Raw genomic sequence first — 20,798 nt, forward strand, 5'->3', positions numbered from 1 at the left:
TTAATCAAATGAGAGTAAGTTTCTACCTATTTAGGCTTTTAGTTGCTAAGTTTCATTTTTATGTTTATTTAAGTTTTAGGTCTCGTACATAATTATCATTTATCCTTCAAATTATATATTAAAAAAATCCTCACACGTTACAAATGAACTTATTGTAGCGCACCATAAGACGTCATAACACGTATTGCATCATAATGTGTCACAATTGAGCCGCATGGGTTAACGTGGTGGGGGTAAATGTATTCTAGCTATTTTCAAATAGAACAGAAGTATACGCTTTAAGTCAACATATAACCCATGCCTTGATGCCCAGTTATCTAGAACTATGGTTAATACGTTCAATCGTATAAGTGGAAACAATCGAAATAATTTTTTTTTTCTCAATCCTCAATATCAAGATTTAGAGATGTCTCCAAATTTAAGGATTTATAACTTTTCTTTCTTGAACATTTTAAAATATCTTTTGAAACACAGTATTCTTCTAAATCTCTATTTTAAAGTATCTTTTTACTTGTTAGAAATGTATGTAACAAAACAGATAACATAAATGAAAATGTCTTTTACAGTTTTATAAATAATTGTATGTTTATGTTATTTATATATTATTTTTAGGCTACATTTGGTACATGAGACATGACATGACAAAACTCATCCCATATTTAGTGTGATATATGGGACAAGACAAAAACTCATTGTTCACGTTTTGACATGACATGAAACAGAGACAATGATTGACATGGTGAAAACAAAAATATATTTTCTTGTTCCAACAAAATAGATGGAACAATACAGTAAAAAAACGAGACATAAACTAAAAAATTACTAATATACCTTAATTTAATATAAACCCAATGTAATATTTATTTTAACGATCACTAATGCAATTATGATACACCGAGATGCAATAGATTAATCTCCATATAAAACATAATTCATAAATAAGTTTGATATTAAAAGTGATAAAAAATTTAGAGTTTTTTTTTTTCCTTCTCAAATCTCACTTTAAGGGGGTGTTAGGTTTTTCTACAAAAACACTTATCAACTTATTATAAATCAGAAGAGTTTAACTTATTCAAAAACTTCTTATTAGCTGTTTGATACTGATATAAGTTGTTTATCCAAACACTAAAAAATATTTATTACCGATATCACACCAAAATAAGTCAATATCTTATTTTTATAAGCAATCCCAACCGCTCCTGGTATGCTTTTTACACGATAAAAAAAAAAAAAAAAAAATAGTGGTACCAACGAGAAATTCATAGGGCACCACTTCCCATCAGAGCTTTTGGTCGGCTGTGATGGCGCAATTTTGGAAGCCAGGGACTGTGAAGCCTCGCATGCTCGACGACGAAGAAGGCGGCGTTCTTTTCTACTCCGCCTCCCCCTCCTCTTCATCCACGTAACATTCCTCTTCTTTCACTTTCTCCTCAACACCCAAAAAGTTTGATTTTTGGCGGTAAATTGGAAATCAAAATCGACATGGAGTGTTCTTTTTGTAAATTTCGTTTGATGCTCAAAATCAATATGTTGATTTTCTCTGTGGTTTGAGACTTTGAGTGAGTATCAACAACTAATTGGAAACTAGATGTAATGCTATGAATTTCGAACCGGAATCAATTGCAGATATGGGCATGCGAGCTTAGAGAAGCAGAGGCAGAGATTACCTGTGTTCAAGTATAGAACGTCGATTTTATATCTGGTGGAGACTCATTCTACTACCATCATCGTCGGCGAAACGGGAAGTGGCAAAACCACTCAAATCCCTCAGGTTTCAATCCCTTTTCTTCTCTTTGTATGTACTATGCTATTATTCAATTGGGGGAAAAGAGATTTTGTTTGGATTTTGATGTCAAACCCACTAGAATTCTTATTCAAAGTTGATGAGATGATATTGGTTTCTTTGCAAATGTAATGCTAATTATGTTCTTTTTGTTTATAGTAGTTGTTATGAAGGTTGGTTAATGTAGTTTAGGGTTTATAGTGCTGATTGATTTTAAAGTTGATATCTTCTATCTGATTTAAACAGTCTAATTGTGTATCTTCAATTGCAATGGACGTAGTATATAATTTACATGAATTGCATAGTTTCATGTTATCAAATTTCTTCCAACCCAAGATAAACAAATATAAGGATAAGCAGACTTAATAAAGAGGCTCAATTTATCTTTTTTCTGTTTTTTCTCCCTCACCTTTAGGTGGAGTTTCGTTCGCGTGATGGAATATGTTGGAATTGGAATATGTCAAAGGAATTGGAATGAAATTTGGTCAGATTTGACCATGTGTTTGGTTGGTAGGAATCATAATGGAATTTGTCTGTTGGTTCATTGAATATAATAGTAGTGGTGTGGTGGAGGCGGTAGTGGTGGTGGTGGTAGTAGTGGCGGTGGTGATGATGTTGGAATTTGAATTTTTTACGAAAACTCAAAGAATGAACCAAATGCAAGAACGGAATTTTATTCCAATTCCTTAATTTCCTTCAGATTCCAACAAACCAAACACCACTTTAGTGTTGAATTTGTGTGCTTGTGGTGTCAAAAACTTAGTTTTGGTTGTTAAATTAAAGCAGATGGGTCTTTCAAGGGAAACATAATCTTTAAGCATGTTGTTATCAATTCATGCTTAATTTTGTAAAAGTATAAAATTTGAAATCGGTAACAAATAACTTGAATATTGCAAATTGTTTTCTGATATGCCTCTGTGTTTCTAGTGGAATGAACCACATAGATTTAGGCATAGCTATGAATTATATATTTGAGTCAGGACCATGAGAATTATTTTCATTATAAGATGAAAAGAGGTGAAGGTACCTTTATATTGTGTGAATGTTATGTTATATTTTGTGACGGTTGTAACATGAACATGACCTAAAAACGTGTATTCACACAATATAAGGTTATATTCACATCACGGGTCTCACGATAAGGTTACGTTATATTATGTGAAGATTTTACCTTTCTCACTTTCTCATGAAAAGGGATTGTTCTCACCGGAACCAAACCCTTATGTATTTAGCATATTCCCGATGGTTATTTAATCTTGCAGTACCTCAAGGAAGCAGGCTGGGCAGATGGCGGGCGCATCATTGCATGCACTCAACCAAGACGATTGGCTGTGCAGGTACTCGCTGCCAAATTAAATTTTAATACTTGTAACAAAATTTTCAACATTTTCTTTTGGAATATCTTTTGTTCTTAATGTGAACAAGATGCAAACAGTTCTAAAAATATTCACAATAGAGAAACGGGCATTGGATCTCAATTTATGGAGGTTATATATTTTGAAATTATATTATCTTACGGTTTTGAGTTCATATCATGTTTTTCAGAGTGTTGCTGCACGGTTGGCAGAAGAAATGGGAGTAAACCTTGGGGAGGAAGTCGGTTATACTATTCGATTTGAAGATGTGACAAATTCAGTAAGACTTTATTTAATGTTGAAATCATGCTAACATGTATGACTCCTAAACAAAGACATCTTTACAAACTTATTCTCATGTGAATAGGTTGCGTTGTCTCAATGATGCATTTTATCCAATGATCCCTAATTCCTTTTGCTTAACATGTAAATTCAAGCTACCTGGTTGATCCCGCTAGTAGCCATATGCTTGTCCAAAGATTAAGCCATGCATGTCAGCATGTGTAAGGGCTCGTTTGTTTGCAGCTTAATGAGCTTAATGGGACTCATAGCTTATTCGGTCAGCTATACATGACTGTTTGGTAGTGGCTTAATGATATATGAAGTGGCTTAATCAGTAAGCTTTTAGAGGGGAGTTTTATGCAGAAAGACAAGTTTTTTCCAAACCTGCCCTCCCCAATTAAAGAACACGCTCATTCCATCTACGAAGAAACCTCCCAAACAAAAATCTTCCTAATCTCTACAGACAGGTTAATCCACACATACTGCTTTATCCATACAGGACTTAATGGAAAATCAACCAAACACCCATTAATTATGAACAATAATGGCTCATTAAATCAGTTAATAGTTATAGTTTGTTTGATAGAATCTGCTACTTGAATACCATATAGTTCTAGAGCTAATATGTGCAACAAAACCCCGACTTCTGGAAGGGATGCATTTATGCTTTGAAGGGTCAAGAGTTGTTCATATTTCTCTTTTTGGCAGCACAGGACTTAACAAGGATCAAATTTCTCACGGATGGAGTATTACTTAGGGAAATGATGGATGATCCTCTCCTAAGCAAGTACAGGTGCTTGTTACAAATCCTAGTTATTTTGCTATTTATTCAAATTGTTAATTTGTTCTTAAGTTCAAATGATATATTTCAGTGTGATTATGGTGGATGAAGCTCATGAAAGATCCCTTTCAACCGACATATTGTTGGGTCTCCTGAAAAAGGTATCACATGAATGCTGTGTTTTCGAATTTGGGGAGAAAAGAAAAGAAATCGAAGAAAAAGAAAAGCGAAGGAAAAGAAAGGAAAGGAATTTTTTTTATTTGTGTTCTCGAGAGGGAAGGAAAAGGAAGGAAAGGAAAAGATAGAAAATACTTTTCCATGTTCATGAAAAGGAAAGAAAGGAAAGGAAAGATGTCATTTTTACAAATATACCCTTTAAAATCTATCTTTTAAAAATTAAGGTTGGATAGTTTTGTAAATTTAATAATCTTTTTGGGGTTTTAATTTCTTTCCTTTCATTTTCTTCCCTTTCCTCCCACATTTGGGAGGAAAATTTTCATTATTTTCCTTCCGTTTCCTGTCATTTCTCACCTAAAAAAGTTTCGAGAACACGAGTTCTTTTACTTTCCTTTCCTTTCTCTCCCTTTTACTCATGATAAAGGTTCCGAGAACACAACGGAAGATTCAAGATCCATATCGAACGACTTTCCAAAAGAATGTGTTGCACTTTTGTTTATGTTACTATCGCTAATGACTGATTTCCCAGATACAACGCCGTAGGCCCGAGTTGCGCCTAATTATTGCATCAGCTACTATTGAAGCAAAATCGATGGCTGCATTTTTTCAGACCAGGTTTGCTTATTAGTATAATGATTCATATTAAGGGTCAACTTGTATCTATTAATTTCTCTCCTAATGTGGTTCGGTCTACTCTAAATGGATGATTATGGCTATGATATCACAAATTTGTGTATTCATCAGGAAAAGGCGGCCTCAATTGGAAGGAGAAGATCATGGACTGAAGACAGAACCTGCTATTTTGTCCGTTGAGGTATATTATAGCGGTATATCGTGTACTCCCTCCATTTTCATAATAAATGTCCAATTTCTATTTTAGTTAGTCCCAAAACAAGTCATGTTTCAGTTCTACCGTTAATTATGAGATGGAGACATTACTTCTTCTATTATTGAGGATAAAATTGTCGTTTAGTTGATTAAAAAATAGAATAATTATACATTTCTAAAACCGTGTTTTTATTTTCATTGTGGACATTTATTTTGGGACGGTGGGAGTATGATACAATCTAATCATGGAGTAAGCTTCTATGTTGCTATTCTTTGTTCGCTTATCTTGAAATGATGTGATTTCAGGGTCGAGGATTCAATGTACAGATTTTCTATGCCGAGGAGCCTGTTTCCGACTATCTCCGAGCTACCGTTTCGACAGTTATGTCTATTCATAATAAGGTACACTTGCTATTGTAGACAACATTTGGAACTATATCATATAATGATATAATTTATTTTAATTATTCTTTAAATTACTTATACATTTTTTCCTCAAAATTTAGCATATCTTTATTTTTCCCTTTCGCACACTTTGGTCATTTCCCAACACCCGGGTTACCTGTAGATCCTAACCTCTCTGAGGTCAAGGTTTAAGCCTCACCAAAGGTGAGGAGTGTGTGTGAAATTTGTTATATATAAATATTATATACTTTAAAAAAGGGTCACCTAATCTTTATCGTTTGAGCTTGCAGGAGCCAATGGGAGATATTCTTGTCTTTCTAACCGGGCAAGATGATATTGATTCTGCAGTTCAATTGATCACAGAAGAAGCCCAAAATGATGGCAAGTCTTCTTTAGGTATGTCAGATGCTTATTATCCGTTGATCTTGCTTTCTTTTGTAATCTGAGACCAATCATGGGACCGTGGTTATATGAGGTGGGAATCTACCGGTAACCCGGGTGCTGCTGGGCCAATGACCCTTTGGTACTAAGGGCCTGTTGTTAGCAGCCTAATGAGCTTAATGGGACTCAGCTTATTCAGTCAGCTATAAGTGACTGTTTGGTTGTGGCTTAATGATATAGAAAGTGACTATTCAGTAAGCTTCTAGGAGGGAGCTTTATGTAGAAAGCCAAGTTTTTTCCAGACCTGCCCTTCCCAATTAAAAAACATGCTCATCCCGTCTATGAAAAAACCCTCCCAAACAAAAACCTTTGCAATCTATACAGATAGATTAATTCACACAGACAACTTTATCCATACAGAACTTAATGGAAAACCAACCAAACAACCCAATACTAGTATTACTTACAACTTGGAATATGTGGTATATCATATTGCCCCATGCCCCCATCCATGGTAAGATAAACATAAAAGAACCCTAAAATTAATACCATCTTCGATCAAATGGGCACTTCCGGTTTTATTCTATGGCGGCAGTGGTTCAGCTTTTCATGGTGATCTAACTTGAAATAGAAAATGCTTATTTTGACACAATTTTGGTTAAATATCATTTCAGGAATGATTGTTTTGCCTTTGTATTCGGGCCTCACTCGTGCAGATCAGGTTAGTTATCTTTTCTTTTTCTTATTCATGGCTCGTAATGTATATAGAAGATATTATGGAGGCTGTGAACACTTATTGACTATATATGATTTTCTTGTCGGACATTTTTAGGACTTGGTGTTTTCTCCTTCCCCTAGAGGGAAAAGGAAGGTAGTGATCTCAACAAACATTGCAGAGACATCCTTGACGCTGGAGGTACTTTTGAGCGTTCCTTAATTTTAAGTGTGCATATATATATATATATATACATATATACGCATAATCATTTACAAAACCCAATAAATTGTACAAATATATATATATATATATACACATACGCATAATCATTTACAAAACCCAATAAATTGTACAAACTTCCAAGCCAGTTTTTATGTGTTGTTTCACATATGAAACAACACGCGTAAAAATGCAGTGTTTATACAATGTTGTTTTATATGTGAAACGTTCAGGGCTGTTTTATGTGTGGAAAAGACAATTATGAAAGTTTGTCATACGAAACAACTTCGTATAAACACCACATTTTCACGTGTTGTTTCATATACGAAACAACACATAAAAACTGGCTTGGAAGTTTGTACAAAATATTGGGTTTGTAAAAGGAGGGACTCTCTCTTTCTCCTTGTATTTGGTGAGGTTTGAATGCTTGACCCCTGGGGAGGCTAGCATTTACCGGTAACACAGATATTGCTGGGCCAATGACCCTTTGGTTACTTTTGAGCGATGTTCTTGAATATAATGGTGAATTGTAGGAAATGTATTTTCTTATTGTTGTCGAATTTCTTGGAGCAGGGTATCGTGTATGTTATTGATAGTGGCTTCTCAAAACAGCGGTTCTACAACCCGGTATTTTTCTTCTTCTTTTAGTTGCACCATCCTCTTTATTGATACTACTCCCTCCGTCCCAAGATTAATGCCTACAATTCTATTTTGTTTGTCCAAAAATAAGTGTCGACTTTCAAAAATGCATACTTTCCAGTTATATCCTTAATTATGAGATGGATTTGTTATTAAGGGTAAAATTGTCATTTAGTTAATTAAAAAGTGTAGTAATTATACAGTTTTAAAACTTTGTGCCTTTTTCATTGTGGACATTTATTTTCCGACAGAGGGAGTAGTATTTCCGAGTATAATCTCATGATAACATATTTGATTTATTATGCTTCATTTTTCTCTTTGACTAATATATTTCTAAAAACGTATACTTTTCTGCCATTCAGTCATATATATATTTGAAATCTGGTATCTTCTTGTCCCAGATTACAGATATAGAAAATCTTGTAGTGGCACCAATATCCAAGGCATCTGCTAGGCAAAGGGCTGGACGGGCTGGACGAGTACGGCCAGGGAAATGTTACAGGTGCTACAACTTACAACTATATATATATATATATATATATACACACATACATTCATAAGGTGGAAGAAAATGAGAAATTGAAGAACACCCCTGTAACCATTCATCTGGACGGTATGCACATGTGCATACAAGTAATTTGTAAGCAAATTGTCCGGTATGCACATGTATATACACACACACACACACATATATATATATATATTATATATATATAAATAGAGTATTGCTCATGTTTTGCTAGAAGCAGTGTGAAAGTGAAAAATGGTTATTGGTATATATTCTTGTAACTTTTGTATCACAATTATCAGGCTCTATACAGAAGATTATTTTGTGAATGAGATGTCTTTAGAGGGTATTCCTGAGATGCAGAGATCGAACCTTGTTTCTAGTGTGATTCAGGTATGGCTTAAAAGATTATATTTAAATTTCGATGCTTGGAAGGTTGTATTCATCCATGAGTTAAAACACAATGACAATGAGATATCTTTAGGATTCACACGTATATATATATATATATATATATATATATATATACATGTAAATGCATATATATATATACACACACAAACATTTATATATGCATTTGTATTAATGTGTGTTTGTGTGTGTATACACATACACACACTTGGGGTATAAGTAAACATTTATACGGGGAGGTTTAGATGAAAACATCTGGAATGTTGCAAACGTGGAAATATATCTCATTGGTCAGATGGATTTGATCCAAAAAATGGGATTATTTAGGTTGTCAATATCATTTTTAGAACAAAAAATAACCCCATCCTAATTGAAAATTGGTGAACTGTAATCAAAATTGGAGACAAATGAATTATACCAAAAAACGAGCATTTTTTTTGATTTGACATCAATATTTTTATACTTTTTTATTCGTTTTTCGTGTTTTCATTTGAACCGCCCCTTACATATATGTGTATACAGACACACGTGTATATCATTTGTGTATATATACACAATATATATGCAATATATACATGTATACATATATATACACATATTCACACACACATATACATATATATATATATATATATGTGTGTGTGTGTGTGTGTGTATGGTGTTGGTTCCGGTGAGAATGGAAGTTACGTTGAGAAGGGTGAGAAGGATCTCCACCCTTGGATCAATCCTAATTGAATATCAACACTAAAGAGATGCACCAAGATGCAATTGATCAATTCCCTTGAGAAGCACAATTCATTGGGTGGGGTGAGATTAAAAGTGATCAAGGGTGCAGATCCCTTCTTATGCTTCTCATGTTAACTCCTATTCTCACATGATCTTCCGTCTATATGTATGTGCGTATGTTTATATACATATGTTACAAATATATTTGCATCATACATAAATGTATACATGGGTGTGTACAAATACAAATGTGTGTGTGTGTATATATATTGTGGAATTCTTTTTTATTTCACTTGTCTCAAAAGAGGGAGGTACAAAGGCTATATATACACAAAGAATATGAGAAGAAAAGGAAAGGATTCCTAAGATATTCACAACAGCTAATTACAAGGAGATATTACCCATAATCCCCAATTCCTATTTTACAATGATATCGAGTATCTTTAAGGATATTGATTATCTTTAAGGATACCAAGTATCTCTAAGGATACTGAGTATCTCTAAGGATACTGAATATTTCTACATCCCCCCAAGCTGGGAAATATATATTGATCATTCCTAGCTTGGAGCATAGATTTTCAAAAGCTGGTCTTTGGGGAGCTTTAGTAAGGATATCTGCAATTTGTTGTTGTGACGGCGTGTATCCAATACTAATAATTTTGGCCTCAATTTTCTCGCTTATGAAATGTCGATCAATCTCAATATGCTTTGTCCGATCATGGTGGACCTGATTCTTTGCAATTCTTATAGCTGCCTCATTGCATGAGAGTTTAATCGACTCCGAAGTTTCAACTTTGAGTTCATCGAGAAGTCTCTTAGGCCACATCCCTTTACATATTTCGTGTGCCATTGCCCTATATTCGGCTTCTGCACTACTTCTTGCAACAACTGATTGTTTCTTACTTCTCCATGTGACAAGATTGCCTATTACAAAAGTACAATAGCCTGAAGTAGACCTCCAATCAGTGAGAGACCCGCCCCAGTCTGCATCAATGAATACTTTTATACCTCTATTTGAACCTTTGATAAAAGCAATTCCTTTTCCAAGTGTCCCTTTGAGGTACCTCAGATTTCGATATGGCGCCTCCATGTGTTCATCTGTGGGCTTGTTCATAAACTGGCTTACAACACTTATTGGGAACCCTATATTGGATCTTGTGTGTGAAAGGTAGATTAGTTTTCCCACTAGCCTTTGGTACCTTCCTTTGTCTACTGGAATGTTGTCTTGCTTGGATCCCACCTTGTTGTATGGGTCCATTGGCATGCCAGCTGATTTACATCCAAGCATGCCTGTTTCTTTCAGGAGATCTAGACATACTTCCTTTAAGAGATAAAGATTCCTTTTCTTGATCTAGCAACTTCCATTCCAAGGAAATACTTCAAATTTCCAAGATCTTTAATCTCAAATTCCTTCGACAATAGGGTATTGAGACGGCCAACTTCTATGTGATCATTGCCAGTCAGGACTATATCATCAACATAGACAGTAAGGGCAGTTACCTTTTGATCAAAAGTCTGCTTAACGAAGAACATGTGGTCCGCTTGGCCTTAGGTGTATCTCGTTCTTCTCAGAACTTTAGAGAACCTATCGAACCAAGCCCGTAGGGACTGTTTTAGGCCATAGGGTGACTTTTTGAGTTTGCATACCTTGCCTTGATTTGCCTATGAGTTGAATCTAGGTGGAATGTCCATGAAAACTTCTTCTTCAAGATCGCAATTAAGGAAAGCGTTTTTTACATCGAGTTGGTGCAGTGGCCAATCTAGGTTTGCAATGATAGATAACAAGACTCTGATGGTGTTGAGCTTGGCAACTAGTGCAAATGTTTCTTGGTAGTCTATCCCATATGATTGAGTAAATCCTTTAGCTACCAATCGCGCCTTGTATCTCTCAGTTGTGCCATCAGATTTGTACTTTACTGAGAAGATTCATTTGCAGCCTACCGTCCTCTTTCCTGGTGGAAGATCTGTAATCTCCCATGTTTGGTCTTATCCAACGCCTTGATTTTTTCAAATGTTGCGTCCTTCCATGCTGGGTTTTGTAAGGCTTCATGAATAGAGGTGGAACCTGAGTTTCATCCAATCTTGACACAAAGGCATGATAATTGAGTGATAATCCCTTGTAAGATACAAAATTCTTTATTGGATGTGAAGTACAGGTTGGAACCCCCTTTCTTAGAGCAATAGGAAGATCTAGATTATCAACATTAGTAGGCTCACTAAGGCGCATACCTTGAGATTCAGGAGTTGAATTGGTTGAGACTCGTGGCACTGCTCAGATTGTATGGCCTGTACTTCCTTGTCCTGCTTCCATGGTGTAGACTAGGGTTTCCTTTTGAGGGTTGAGGTGTGTATTTTCTATTGGTGTCATAGGAGGTTGAATGATCGGTTGAAGGATGGGTGGGGTTAGTTTGGAGTGGTTCAGTTTTTGGCACATACGGGAAGAGAGTTTGATCTTCTTTGGTTTTGGAAGAGATTGGAGGAAGGGATTGGATTGGGTTGGTGTGACTACCTTCAATCGTGTGAGGGTGTTCAATCATATTCCCCCCATGAACATCCATGTAGTATGGTTTGTTTTCGAAGAATGTGACATCCATGGAGGTGAAAAACTTTCATTAAGAAGGGGAGTAACATTTATACCCTTTTTGGTTTAGAGAATAGCCGAGAAAAATGCATTTTGAAGCGTTGGGGTCAAGTTTGCTTCTTTGATGTGGATGAATATGGACAAAGGCTGTACACCCAAATTTTTTTGGAGGTATGTCTGAGACGAGATGAGTGTTAGGAAATGACAGTAGAAGGACTTGCCATGGGGTTTTGAATTTTAGGACTCGAGATGACATTCGGTTTATGAGATAGGTAGAGTAAGAATAGCATCTCCTCAAAAGTGTTTGGGGACGTTAGAGGTAAAGAGAAGGAAATGAGAGGTTTCAAGTAAGTGTCTATTTTTCCGCGTGGCAGCCCTATTTTGTTGAGGGGTAGCGACATATGAGCTTTGATGTACAATCCCTTGCTGAGAGAGGTAATTGCCAAGGGCATTGTGGTAGTCATCCGATGCATTATCAATCTTTAGAAGTTGGATATTTGTGTGGAATTGGGTTTTTATCATTGTATGAAGTTTGATGAAAAGGCTTTTGGTTTGTGATTTTTCCTTCATGAGAAATACCCAAGAGAGACGAGTATGGTCATCCACAAACAGTAGGAACCACCTAGCTCCTGTTGCATTACTTACTCTTGTTTTTCCCCATGTCACCATGTATCACAGAGAGAGAGAGGGTGAGATGGTTTGTGTAATTTAGGTGGATAGATTGTATGGGAGTGTTTTGAGAATTGACAAATATCACACTGAAATAACTGAGGATTTTTATTTCTGAATAATGATGGATATAGTCGAGACAAATAACTAAAATTAGGATGACCTAAACGATAATGTAGATTTAAGATCTCAATATCCTGCTGATTCTGACTTGATATTGGAGGATTGGTTGAGTTATTCGTCAGTGCAAGGTGGGTATGGTTGGCGGCATGACTTGGATCAAGTTGCATTATAAGTTGGTACAGACGTGCACTAATCTCAGCATTGCCAGTCATCCTCCCAGAGTCCAAATTCTGAAAAACATAACCATTGGTATGAAAATTAGTGGTGCAATTGCAATTAAGTTTGGGAACAAAGAGGACAGATTTGAGATTGATATTCGGTGACACTTTGTTGGATCCGAGGCCTGTTACTTTGGAGCAGCTTCCATCGGCAATTCGGACGAATAAATGTGAGGAGCACAGTTTCAAATTATCAAACAACTGTGGGTTTCCAGTCATGTGATCTGATGCACCGGAATTCACTATCCAGGTTTGAGATGATAAGTTAAGACAGTAAAGACTGCTGGTTGAATACATGTTTGAGCAACATTTCCCGAGCTTGGGGTGGAAGAGATTAGAGAGGATGCCATAGCTGTTGTCTGGATATGTGCTGGCTGTTGGACCGAGCCAAACATCTTTTGGAGCATCTCCATTTGTTCTTTGTTAAATGGAGGAGTCTCGGCCTGAGGAGAATTAGTTCCACACACAAGGTTTCCACGACTTTCAATGCCATTAGTTGCTCGTTTAGGCTTCCAATCAGCTGGCTTTCCATGTATTCTTCAACAATTATCCCGGACAGGGCCGGGTTTGTTGCAGTGATCACACCACGACCTTCCACTTTTGGGTCTGCTTTCATTTGATGATGAGTGATTCCCTCCTGGATGTGAATTTGAGTGCTGGCATGAGGATCCCCATGCAGCAAGGGCAGATCGGTCGACTTGTAAGGTTGTAGGGACTGTCCCCATCATGACTTTCTTACGGCTTTCTTCTCTTTTGGACCTCCGAAAACACTTCCCTGATTGGGGGTAGTGGTTTGATTCCTAGAATTCGTCCTCGGATTCATCTAAGTCCTTGTTGAGTCCCATGAGGAACTTGAATATTCTTCTCATCTCTATCATTTTCTGAATTGTAGCTCGATTTGCAGGGCACTTCCATTCATGAACTTTATAAAGATTGAGTTGCTGCCAATGCCTAATCAGTAAGTTGTAATAAACAGTGACAGATAACTCTCCTTGACGTAAATCATGGAGTGTGCTTTCGATGGCAAACAATTCTGCAGTGTTGTTACTGGAATACGTATCTCTAGCAGCCTCCCATATCTCTTGAGCCGTAGAGTAGAGAAGAACATTTTCCCCTATTTCTAGGGTCACAGAGTTAATCAGCCATGCCATCACCATGCTGTTTTCTGATTTCCAGTTCTTGAAACTAGGCTCATCAGATTTAGGAGTAGGAACAACCCCTGTGAGGTGATCTTCCTTTCCTCGACCACGTATGTATTGCATGACCAATTGAGATCATTGAAGGAAATTATGGCCATTTATTTTATGAATTATGACCAGTAATTGGAAGGAAACTCTCAGAGTTTTCTAGAGGATTTAGATGAGAAGTCTTTGTTTGGAGATGATTTCTGAGTGTTTTTGGGAAGAGGATTTTGTGCCAGTCATAATGATATTGAGGAAGGGGAGAGGACAACGATAGGAAGGGGACTGTGGAGCTTACCGTTGTTGCTTAATCGCTGTTGTGATTGAAACACAACAGCAAGAGGAGAATAGTCTGGGATCAGAGATGCTCTGATACCATGTGGAATTCTTTTTTATTTCACTTGTCTCAAAAGAGGGAGGTACAAAGGTTATATATACACAAAGAATATGAGAAGAAAGGAAAGGATTCCTAAGATATTCCTAGCAGCTAATTACAAGGAGATATGACCCATAATCTCCAATTCCAATTTTACAATGATATCAAGTATCTTTAAGGATATTGAGTATCTTTAAGGATACCGAGTATCTCTGAGGATATTGAGTATTTCGACATATATATACACATACATCTCTACTCCCTCCATCCCAAAATAATTGTCTACTTTTTTATTTAAGTTTGTACCAAAAATAATTGACCATTTTCGAAAATGGATGCAGTTATAATTTACTAAATTTCCCATTCATCACTTAATGGTGACACACTAATAGTTAAGAGTTGATGAAATGAAGAAATTCGTTAGTGGAATAATTATATATTTCTAAACTATGTACTTTTTTATCGAGGGTAAAATTGTCATTTGGTTAATTAAAAAGTTTAGGGGGGAGGTTTTGGGGAAAACCCCTAAAAAATGAAAAACTGAAGAACACCTTGGTAATTGTTCATTTGGACGGTATGAACATGTGCATACACTTATTGAAGCTGTTTTTTTGTTTTACAAATTGCTTACAAATTACTTGTATGCACATACCGTCCAGATGAACAGTGAACGGTTACCGGAGTGTTCCTAAGTTCTTCAATTTTTTTGTGGTTTTCCCATGTACCTGACCCTATATATATGTGTGTGCATATGATTTTTTCATGCTTGTTTGTTGAAACTTTGTTAAGAAAAGGAAGTCTTCCAATATTCTAACAATTGTATCCTGGTAACTGCAGTTAAAAGCCTTGGGCATCGATAATATCTTAGGTTTCGATTGGCCATCATCACCGTCACCTGAAGCAATGGTTAGAGCTCTTGAAGTACTTTATTCACTTGGAATTCTTGATGACGATGCTAAACTTACTTCACCAGTCGGATTCCAAGTTGCAGAGCTACCATTGGTTCGTTATATCATTTAGATGAATTTAAGCTTTCAATCGTGCATTATTATTTTAGAAAAATACCCTCCATTTCTTTTGCAATTTATACAACTTGTGTATCGTATTTTGTTGTTTTTTAGGATCCGATGATCTCGAAAATGATTATAGTTTCCGACGAACTTGGATGTTCGGAAGAAATCATCACTGTGTCTGCTATCCTCTCAGTTCAGGTGTTCAAATATTTCCTTCGATGTTTCTCACATTCAAGTTTATATAAATGTCATCAGGTTTTTCGCTGAGTTTGACTTATTTTCTAGATGTTCATATTCTGACGATAAAGATACAACTTTTCACAGTCAATATGGATTTCCGTTAAGGGGCAGAGGGAGCTTGATGAAGCCAAATTGAGATTTGCCGCATCAGAGGTGCGTTATATGACAAAACATATCTATAAATTCGTAATGGATTTATGATGTCTCTAAACCCTAGAACCCAAATGCTAAACCCCAAATCCTAAACAATTTTTTTTAAATCCTGGTTGGATATGAACTCGTAGTGGCATAAAAGTATTTATGTTTCTATTTATACTCTTGGCTTTGATTAAAACCATAAGGAAGTCATTTCTCGTTTCCATTTCTTCAATCAATGTAACAAAGTTTCAAATTTTATATTTTTTTCTCATGTTGACAGGTAACCTGCTGATCTTGTAACATTAGATGATGTTGATGTCAAGTTTATTGGGATTTCGTTGTTACCCTTTCGTAAACGAGTATCTGTGCCATCAGAATGTTACAAGATTAGCTAGTTATCGGTCAAAATGAGTAAAAGATAGGAAATTATGAAACTTTATTACATGGATCAAGAAAAAAAATTATTTGTTACATTAAACAAGAACTAAACCAAACTTTGTTGCATCTTGCCCTTTTAAATGCATTAAAGAATCCTTGAATCACATACAGGTTTCGTACTTATAGGAATTTCTTCTATAACCGTCTACCGTTTTCTTTTTGATACTTTCTTTCCCACTTATGATGCTTATTTATTTTTTGAAGGGTGATCATGTGACCTTCCTCAATGTATACAGGGGGTTTCTTCAATCTAATAAATCATCAAAATGGTGTCACAAAAACTTTATCAATTACCATGCAATGGTAAGCTTTACTAGATCTTAATTATGATCGTTCTTCTGGATCTCTTAGGGCTGTTTGGTTTGACATAATGTTTTTGAGGGATTTGGATTTCATGGAAGGATTTGGAATCTTTGGTGTGTTTGGTTTGTAGGATTGGAATGGAACTGAAAATTCCATTTATTAATTGCTTATTACAAAACGAATGCTCTTAATATATTTTAAAACATCATAACAAACAAATCCTATGAAATCCCATGAAATACCAATTACGTTCATGGGATTTCAATGAAGTTCCAGGATTTCAATTCCGGGATTTCCTTTAAACCAAACGCGGGATTGAAATGGAATCCAATTCCAAATCCCACCAAGTCCCTGAAACCAAACGGCCCGTAGTTTTCCTAGTGTTTTATGACATTCATTACAGTGATTGCTAAAAAGAGAACCCATTAATGTAATTATTTTTGTCCTTGTTTTCAGAAAAAAGTTATTGAAGTTAGAGAACAGTTAAGAAGAGTAGCACAGCGACTAGGGCTGGCCTTAAAATCATGCCAAAACGATATGCAGGTACTTCTTCAGATTTTCTCGTACTTTCTTTAGTAGTCGTAATGGTGACGGGATATATATATACATGTTTATTATATACATACATCTTTATTTTATGTATATATATAGGGGCATACAGATGAGAACCATAAAAATGTTTAAGAATTGTGAGAACCACACTGAAAATAAAAAAAATACTAAAAATAGAGTAACAATAGTCACATTGTGAAACAACACTGTATTTTTCACATGCATTGTTTCACACCGTGAAACAATACATTAAACTAGTTCCCAACCCTTTTGTGGTTCTCATTTGATTAGTCCCCTATATATGTATAAAGGTTTATGCCTATACATGAAAGGATAATCAAACGGATAAGATTGAAGAAGTGGTTACAACCATCTTATCTTAAAACAACCCCTCTATCTTTTAGTCAAAAGTTGGCGAAATATAACCATAATGGAGCCAAATATACCAAAAAATGAGTATTTTATTTTCTTAATTTGACATCCACATTGGTATACTTTTTTCATCAGTTTTTCCCTATCTCAAAATTCTCAACTTCATTGTCATTTTCATTTGAACTTGCCCCCTATGCATAAATATTATGTGTGTGTGTATACACTCTCTATTATAGAGGGAGGTTCAAACGAGAAGAATAACCAAATAAAAGAACACGAAAATGGCTAAATCATCTGCAAAATCATATGTGATTTTACACTAACGGTCAATGCAAGGGTGTGCAGGCGACTTGGCCAACCAGAGTCGCATGTATCACATGTGATTTTAGTGTAAAATCAAATGTGGTTTGACCGTTTTCTTATTCTCTTATTTGGTTACTGTTCTCGTAATATTAATAATATCCTTGCAAGATTCGTGAATTTAAGTATTGATGGTTAAAAAGTTGGTCTTTTTGGAACATTTTTATCGCCGCTCTTGCATTCTTTTTAAAGATTTCGTATAGTGATTCTTGGTCGTTTTAGGTACTAAGAAGGGCCGTGACTGCTGGATTTTTTGCTAACGCATGTCGTTTAGAGGTGAGCTAGCAAATTTCGCAAAGTTTTTTTTTTAAGTATATAATATTTATATACGGCAAATAGAACAAATAAACCCACACACCCTTCTCACCTTTGGTGAGTTTTGAACCTCTGAGCCTCCTAGGAGGCCAAAGACTCACAAACCGCTAAAGTTATAGCAGGAAGTTTCAGTTTCTAAAATGACAATATTCACACATTTATTCAACCATTCATGTGAATGACAACTTTAGTTTGCTTATTCTCATGTGAAGCCATACAGTCATAATGGGACATACAAGACTCTTAGGAGCTCTCAAGAAGTTTACATTCATCCATCATCCGTATTATTCAGGTTAGCACAACCCTTGTACTATCGAATAAGTCAACGTATATGTTAAAAACAATACTCCATTCGTTCCAAAATAAATTTCTACAATGAAAAAGGCACACAGTTCTAGGAATGTATAATTATAACACTTCTTAATTAACTAAATGACAATTTTACCGTTAATAATAGAGGGGGTAATGAATTTCTTGATCTCGTAAGTAAGGTTAGAATTGGAAAATATATATTTTTGAAAGTGGACAATTATTTTGGAACCAACTAAAACAAAAATATAGACACTTATTTTGGGACAGAGGGAGTATTTATTTACCATGCCTTGTCTTCTGACAATTTGTGGATACGGATCCCTTTTTCTAGTAAAGAAGTGACTTGACCAATTTACCCTTGTAAAAGTACCATTTTGGTTGGCATAGTCAATCACTACCGTTATAATAAGTGAAAACGAGTCGAATATGCTTTCTTGTTTGACCGGCTCTATGTCTCAAAATAAGTGTCCACTTTCTAATTCTACCCTTAATTATGAGATAAATAAATTCATTGTTCCCTCCATTATTAAGGGTAAAATTGTCGTTTAATTAATTAAAAATTGTAATGATTACATATTTCTAAACTGTGTGCCTTTTTCATAGTGGACATTATTTTGGGACGAAGAGAGTATCATACAGTAAACCAGAATTTATTTTACTCGATTGCACAACGGCCAAAGAAATGAAAACCAAACCAAATAATGGCAATATCTTCCAACTGTACGCAAAATCTCAAAGCTTTACTCTGTCTCAGAGAATATTACCGAAAAGACTATCGGCTTGCAATTTTTTTTTTTGAAAAATAAAGCTGTAAATGCATTTCCTCTATTTAAATGATTACGAAAATGTCCTCCGAGCTGCCGATTTGAGCTAACATGAAACTTATGTACTTCAGGGTGAACCCCAAATGGGTTGTTTATCATTCATTGGTCTCGACTGATCGCCAGTACATGCGGAATGTGATTTCCATCGATCCTTCGTGGTTGAGAGAGGCTGCACCTCATTTTTATCAGCAACAACCAATGAATCCTACACACCACTAGGGATGAAATGCTCACTATTCACATGTGCATATGTCTCTCGTTTGAATATTGCTCCATCGGTCTCGAAAAAGTGGTTTTTGTTTTTATCCCCAAAAATGTTTCAATTCAGAGTAAGTGTTAGCACCATATCAAAATTACTCGTGTCATCGGTTAACATCCTATGAATTTGGACGAAACTGATCCAATCCAGTCATTTATTAGATGTTGAATGGATAGTTGGGTCGGATCAGTTCCATCAATTGGATAATATGAGTACCATATAAAATAAATCATTAATCCTTGATACTTGGGTGGTGATTGTTCAGTTTTACTGGATTTTGAATTGGCATTCCACAACCAACCGATTCAATTTGGATATTGAAATTTTGGATCCAATCCAATATAAGCTTATTTGATCAGCCAACTGTAATTGAATCAGATGATTTTTTGCACATTCCTATGTTCAACCTTCGAACGTGTTTTACAGGTTCTTGAACCAAATACGGGTCATTCAGGTTTGATTTTTCTACCGCTCGTAAACCATTCAGATGCATTGCTCATGATTCAAGGTAGCGCGGTGTTGAAGCATTCCGAATGAAAACAAATTATTTGAACATTTGCTTTCAAGTAGCTGGCAATATTATCAAATTTGGCTGAATTCGGATCATATATAGCCATTTGCAATGAAAATCCATCTATGCCAATTGTCTCTTGTATCTTTCAACTTCAATTTTCGGGGCCATTCGGCTGTGAAACATGCTCGATTTAGAAAAAAACGACATCGTTTTGGCAGCTTATTATGCAGTTGCATATCTTTGGTTTTCCCGTTAAGGACAGGGTGGGACATGATAGGATAAAGACTTCTTGTTTCACGTTTGTGATATTAAGATTAAGATGACATAATTGAGTGGGATAAAAACGTTTTCTTTGATCCATCAAAATAGGGGGAGCGAAAATTAGAGAGATGAGACAATATTAGTAAATTACTAAACTACCCTTGATAGATTAAAACCCTAATTTTTTTTTTCACAATTATTTCACCTACTTTAATCTTGTTTTGTTTAAGGGGCTGTTTGCCATTTGCTGAATGGTTTTGTGCAGAATGGTTAAGTGGTCAGAATAGTTAAGAGGGTCAGAATGGTTAAGTGCTGAATGAAATATGATTGTTTGGTAAATGTTTTCTCTGAATGATAACAAATTACCCATTTAATCCTCTATATCAAATTAACTATTCGAAATTCTTCATTTTTTTGTGTAATTTTTTAATTCAATTATTTTAATTTAATTTATGTACAATAACGAAGTAATTTATATTTGTTTAATAATATAATTTTTTTATAAAGATAATAATTATTTATTTTGTTGGAACTCG

General features: G+C 35.5%; 1 protein-coding gene across 3 annotated transcripts; it reads left to right on the forward strand.

Moving 5' to 3' along the window:
- Nucleotides 1-1,301: 1,301 nt before the first annotated feature.
- On the forward strand, nt 1,302-20,162 carry LOC112526539 (probable pre-mRNA-splicing factor ATP-dependent RNA helicase DEAH9). Of its 3 annotated transcripts, XM_025136866.1 has the most exons (24): nt 1,302-1,402; nt 1,627-1,771; nt 3,046-3,120; nt 3,329-3,418; nt 4,134-4,213; nt 4,293-4,362; nt 4,908-4,993; nt 5,123-5,192; nt 5,513-5,608; nt 5,902-6,007; nt 6,667-6,713; nt 6,825-6,908; nt 7,503-7,556; nt 7,970-8,070; nt 8,379-8,469; nt 15,199-15,363; nt 15,483-15,572; nt 15,699-15,767; nt 16,395-16,493; nt 16,950-17,036; nt 18,000-18,053; nt 18,305-18,384; nt 19,300-19,447; nt 19,914-20,162. In XM_025136866.1, exons 1-23 carry the CDS (start codon nt 1,302-1,304, stop codon nt 19,445-19,447), a joined length of 2,088 nt encoding a protein of 695 aa, XP_024992634.1. In that variant the 3' UTR covers nt 19,914-20,162. The 3 variants fall into 3 exon arrangements, with proteins under 3 accessions (XP_024992634.1, XP_024992633.1, XP_024992635.1); XM_025136865.1 differs by lacking the exon at nt 19,914-20,162 and having other exon boundaries at nt 19,300-19,870; XM_025136867.1 differs by lacking the exon at nt 19,914-20,162 and having other exon boundaries at nt 1,337-1,402; nt 5,513-5,587; nt 19,300-19,870.
- Nucleotides 20,163-20,798: the final 636 nt, after the last annotated feature.

Source organism: Cynara cardunculus (assembly GCF_001531365.2).
Source record: "Cynara cardunculus var. scolymus isolate 2C chromosome LG 14, CcrdV1, whole genome shotgun sequence".
Taxonomy (NCBI): domain Eukaryota; kingdom Viridiplantae; phylum Streptophyta; class Magnoliopsida; order Asterales; family Asteraceae; genus Cynara; species Cynara cardunculus.